The sequence below is a fragment of the Oryza glaberrima genome, chromosome 2 (genome assembly GCF_000147395.1).
Source record: "Oryza glaberrima chromosome 2, OglaRS2, whole genome shotgun sequence".
NCBI classification, from domain to species: domain Eukaryota; kingdom Viridiplantae; phylum Streptophyta; class Magnoliopsida; order Poales; family Poaceae; genus Oryza; species Oryza glaberrima.
The window spans coordinates 33,955,310-33,960,396 of NC_068327.1; the positions used below are offsets into that span (position 1 = coordinate 33,955,310).

General features: G+C 39.2%; 1 protein-coding gene across 6 annotated transcripts; it reads left to right on the plus strand.

The window, feature by feature from the left end:
* On the plus strand, window positions 1-3,885 carry LOC127762740 (uncharacterized). 6 transcript variants are annotated; one of them, XM_052287218.1, is made up of 7 exons: window positions 1-173; window positions 2,032-2,251; window positions 2,564-2,711; window positions 2,807-2,925; window positions 3,211-3,273; window positions 3,343-3,411; window positions 3,541-3,885. In XM_052287218.1, the coding sequence occupies exons 2-7, from the start codon at window positions 2,057-2,059 to the stop codon at window positions 3,619-3,621; spliced, it is 675 nt and encodes a 224-aa protein (XP_052143178.1). In that variant the 5' UTR covers window positions 1-173; window positions 2,032-2,056; the 3' UTR covers window positions 3,622-3,885. The 6 variants fall into 6 exon arrangements, with proteins under 6 accessions (XP_052143178.1, XP_052143180.1, XP_052143179.1 ...); XM_052287220.1 differs by having other exon boundaries at window positions 3,544-3,885; XM_052287219.1 differs by having other exon boundaries at window positions 2,810-2,925.
* Window positions 3,886-5,087: the final 1,202 nt, after the last annotated feature.

A 5,087-nucleotide genomic window follows, 5' to 3' on the forward strand; every position in this document is an offset into this window, starting at 1 on the left:
CTTACGGAATCATTGCGTCGAGTATCTTTGCCCCTTCCCACCAGCGCCAAGAAAAACTCCAGTCTCGTCTCCGCTCCTTGCACCTGCGGCCAGCGCTGATCTCCATCCATCTCGCGAGCATAGCGGAGCCGGAGCGGAGCAGGGGAGGGGCGCCTTCGTCCTGCTGCATCCTGGTGAGCATCCACATTCTCTTCCCTTTTCTTCTTCTTCTTTTTTTTTTAACGAACCTCCACATTTCTCTTTCTCATTCATCCGTGTCTTCCTCCCACTTAATTTTGTCTCGATTTTGCTTGCTTCTCTTCTAGATCTGGAACGAGCCTTTTCTCTTAATTTCAGAGCCTTAGCCTCTCTTAATACAAGTAAAAGTTTGGGGTTCAATTGAACCCCCATTTCCCAAGTTGGATCCGCCCCTGAATTCTTCGGGTTTTCGCCTGCTCTCGGTTGCAGGGTTTTGTGCTAGCTTGATTCGGATTCCTGGTGCTCGATTGGGATGGATTCGATTTTGATCGGGTTGTCTGTTTCCATCATTAGTCCTGCAATTTCAATTCGAAGTTACATCTTTCTATAAATCTGCGAGTGTTAAACCCGTGATTAAATATCCCTTCTTGTGCTGATTTTTAAATAATTCGAGCTCGGATTGCGCTTACAAAAACAGTCTTGTGCATTTTGAATTCGCTTCTTCTTTCTCAAATTCAAAATTACAGTACAATTTGCAGCAAGAGTGCACATATCCTTAATTGCATGTACTAGGATCCTGTGTCTATAGCAAAATACACTGTTACAGCTGCGATCCTCAGTCAACAGAAGTTCATATCCAGACTTTGATTGCATTTTGGAATTCTGGCTTTGCATGCAATTTTTCTTCTCATATAGCATTCCCAATTCATCCTCCATTTAATTAAGATCTTGAAGCTAGACGATCTGTAAACTGACTGATTAGATCGGGTTTCTGCGTTGTACCGTGAAATTTATACTGTGTTTTACAGTAAATTCGAATCTATACTTAAAATTATTGCATTAGAATTGGGCACATCAGGGTATCAGTTGGGAGAAAATGCATCACGAGACTGTACTGTAGCAAAATTATTCTAACCGACCTGTTCATTACTGTAGTCTGCAATCTCCGTAACTCCCACTTTAAATGCGAATTTACTGAAAGTATGAACACAGGAGAGTTACCTGCCCCAACTATAAATTCTTGGTTTACTCCACATAATTTTACATCTAGTACACAGAATTAATGCAAATCACCTAGCCACCTGCTAAATTTCATAACCAAAATTGATCTATTTGATCAAAGATACACAATTTCATTTCTGATTTACTACCTGGCCACCTGCACTGCTTTTGTACATATTCCTTAGACGCACCACTTTGACGAGTGTTACTCCAGCAAGTAACGAGCAATTCTTGTAGCCAGCTAGCTGGTAGTGGGTCCTGGTAAGTGTCTCTGCCGATTCATCACCATAATGGTTAGTGGTTGGGAGTCACTAATGCTCTTCAATCTGTTTGCAATCACATCAGATGAGAGATTTAGTCCGATCCGGATCGAGTTGCATGGAGGTGTCACATCATCTTGATCGCTTTCAGGCTTCATTGCGCCCCGCCCCCCCCCCCCCCCCCCCCCCCCCAATGGAAATTAATCTATGCAAAATATGAATTTCCTGTGTAACTTAGGACTCAAGACTCGATTTTGAATTTCAAATTCCCTCTATGCGTGGTCAAATTTTAATTTTTAATGTTGAGCTAGTTTCAGAAATTCTGCTATGCCTAATAATAGTTGGTATTTTTCTTTTATTTAGGACTAGCACTGTTTTAGCAAAGTTCACCAATCCTGCAGATCTCACATGCAGCTTTCTTGGTTCTTGCACCATGCAATAAATCTTGAACATCATGCTAATTTTGGAAATTATTCTGGCACTGGGTTGATAGAGCTATTTATTGTTTGCTGTTGAGAGTCAATCATAGAACACTTCACAGTATTGAGTTTGTTTGTGTACTGATTGAATTTGATGCAAAACCTTGAACCAGGGAGAGATCAGGGCAGAGAATCAGCATGATGATGGAGACTGAACTATGCTCTTCCCGGGTTCTGTCTCTGCCTCGGTACGATAGTGGAGATGAGGAGCTCTCAGTGCTTCCTCGGCACACAAAGGTCATCGTCACTGGGAACAACCGAACAAAATCTGTCTTGGTCGGTCTACAAGGTGTTGTCAAGAAGGCTGTTGGTCTAGGAGGTTGGCACTGGCTGGTGAGTCTCCCACTGAATTTTTTAGTATCCCACTTAAACTTTACTTTATTGTGTTTTTTTTTATCTTGAAATGTTTGTTTCACAAGTGAACGATATAGTACTGATTTTTTTTGTTTTAGAAAGTAGCTAGGCAAGTAATTCTCTACATGTTTATAAAATATCATCTGTGTTAATAATACCGTCATAATCTATAACCACCATTGTTTGAGATTATATGTTTTCTTTAAGTGTTTATGAGCTTAGGAGTTGAACTATTAAATGCAAATATAATGGAAAACAATACCAAGACCTGAGATATTCATGAAAATGCAGGTTCTAAAGAATGGTGTAGAGGTGAAGCTGCAGAGGAATGCTTTGAGTGTCTTGGAACCTCCAACTGGTAACGAAGACGACGATGATATTGACGGCAACAATTCATTCTGTAGCAGTTCCGACATGGGAGACAAAGACATGGACTATTGTAAGACCATCCTGTGATAATTGCAATATAGCCAATTGCTTTAAACTAACAATTAACAGTGTAATCAACTAACAATTTTCTTCTGCTTTTGCAAGTAGCGATCATAGAATACCATAAACCAACAAAGCCAAGAGTTCGGCATACAAGGCCCTGGTCATCCTGTACAAAATCCAGCAACCGAGGCAATTTTCACCCCAGTTCAATATTGCAAACGGTAATTACTAATCGAGATATCAGGCCGTGTACAATCCAAAATTAAAGCCAGTGTGACCCTTGGATCACGTGGCTTGGTCCATGGTTAGGTAGGATCTATTGTTGTCATAGGCCCTTCTGCTGTTTTAGCCAATGCATCTTGCTTATTATGAACAGGGCGAAATAACTTTCATTGATCATTCATTCAGTTTGCTGGGAAAGCTGCTAGGATTTTGATCTGTCTTTTGCACATCTCATACCATTTCCTTTTTCTGAGCAAAGCATGTTTCTTACCTTTTGTTTGCAGAGAGTAAACCTGACAAGACTCGGAACTCCTACCCTGTGGAGATACTGGAAGCACTTCAATCTTGTAAGCAGCCTGGATCCAACAAACCTTACATTTCATTTCCATGGTCTAATGCTGAAAAACTATGCACAGGTAAGCATGAACCCCGATCCATCAAAGGAACAGCTCTTCCATGGGGTCCAGCAGCATTTTCAGTCTCAGGTAGCAGCTGAAAACCTATTACACACCACCTATACCTTTTAGATAGGCAGTTTGTATTGTAGTATAACCTGTGATCAGTTTGTAGTCTTAACCTCTGGCTCTAATCTCCTCCAAATGCTAAATAAAAAGCAGCAGCAATTGGATGAGTTGCAGGTGATTCTGGTCTTCATCCAGGCAGCAAAGAGGCTCAAGACCCTGTACCACTCCTAGCCTGTAACATCTCGGTGTGTAGATCTCAACAAATTAGATTAAATGTCTCTATGTATGTGGTTAAATTAATCTTAGCCTTGAGAGAGCTGAACAGAAAGGAGATAGTATAAGAGGTGCATTCGATCAGTAAGTAATTCTTTTTTACTTTTACCTGTAAAGAGTTTATGTAACCCCAGTCACAGTGTCAGCAACTACTGACCTATCACCATCATCTAAATACTACTCCCTCCGTCCTCTAATATAAGTTTCGATATTTTATTTGCATTGTTTGACCATTCATCTTATTAAAAAAAATTAGAATTATTATTATTATTGACTTACTTTATTATCCAAAGTATTTTAAATACAACTTTTCGTTTTTTATATTTGCATAATTTTTTTAATAAGACGAGTAATCAAACAGTACAGGTAAAATGTTAAAATCTATTATATTATGGGACAAAGAGAGTAATAGTACTACTCCCTCCGTCCCACAATATAGACATTTTTAGCTATGAATCTGGACAACTATGTGTTTGGATTCATAACACAAAAATAGCTATATATTTTAGGATGAAGGTAGTTGTACAGTGTGAAGCTATGATGAATTTGGATGTCAACTCATCCATGCATGTTTTCCCCCTAATCCTCAACTTATCCCGTCTCTAAGATCTCTGGTTGGTGGTGGTAAGAGCAATGCATCCTTTGTTCTTTTCTTTCCTTTTTTTTTTCTTTTGCATGAAAAGGAGGCACGAGGATGCAGGCTATGACCCACCCGTGGTCTATGGTTCTCACTGGCAGGGGAATACTGCAGGATAGATGGTGGGACCGGACGCACGGGACCACGTGACTAGGGGTGAAATCGGGTCGGGTTGGATTGGATCTCATCCTTTCTATATTCTAACCCATATTTTCTTTTAAATTCGGAGTTGGATTTTAATAGTGCCGGGTAACATATCACTCATCCCGTATCATGTCCATATTATTTCCTTCGAATCGGATTCAGGAACGGATATTTATTTGTATCTCTAATTCATAGATATTAAATATAATAAGATAATTAAAGTACTACTCCCTCCGTTTCATATTATAAGACTTTCTATTATCCACATTCATATAGAATTATATAAATGTGGATAATGCTAAAAAGTCTTATAATATTAAACGGAGGAAGTAAAAGATATACATTAAGAAAAAAAATACAATATTACACGTGAGCATGTAAATAAGTGATTAACCAATATTTTATCATGTTTTTAGGTGGATTTATAATAAATTTTCATATGTATTTTTTAATACGGGACATATGGGCGGATACGTATCTTCCCGTATCCTAACCCATATTTTTCCAACAAATTCGGATTTAAACTCGGATAGCATCGAGTATCCTACTTTTTCTCCTATATTTCTTCCGCAAGTCTCGGATCAGACGGACGGTCGGGAAATATCCGCCCCATTTTCATTTGAAAGGATAAGGGACGGGTTTG

What these genes read in the sequence shown, in the direction of transcription:
- LOC127762740 (XM_052287215.1), top strand. Translation starts at nt 2,057, where the DNA reads ATGATGATGGAGACTGAACTATGCTCTTCCCGGGTTCTGTCTCTGCCT. An exon ending in AGACAAAGACATGGACTATT is followed by an intron (nt 2,712 to 2,806) that starts GTAAGACCATCC and finishes TGCTTTTGCAAG; the next exon opens with TAGCGATCATAGAATACCAT. An exon ending in CCAGTTCAATATTGCAAACG is followed by an intron (nt 2,926 to 3,210) that starts GTAATTACTAAT and finishes TTTTGTTTGCAG; the next exon opens with AGAGTAAACCTGACAAGACT.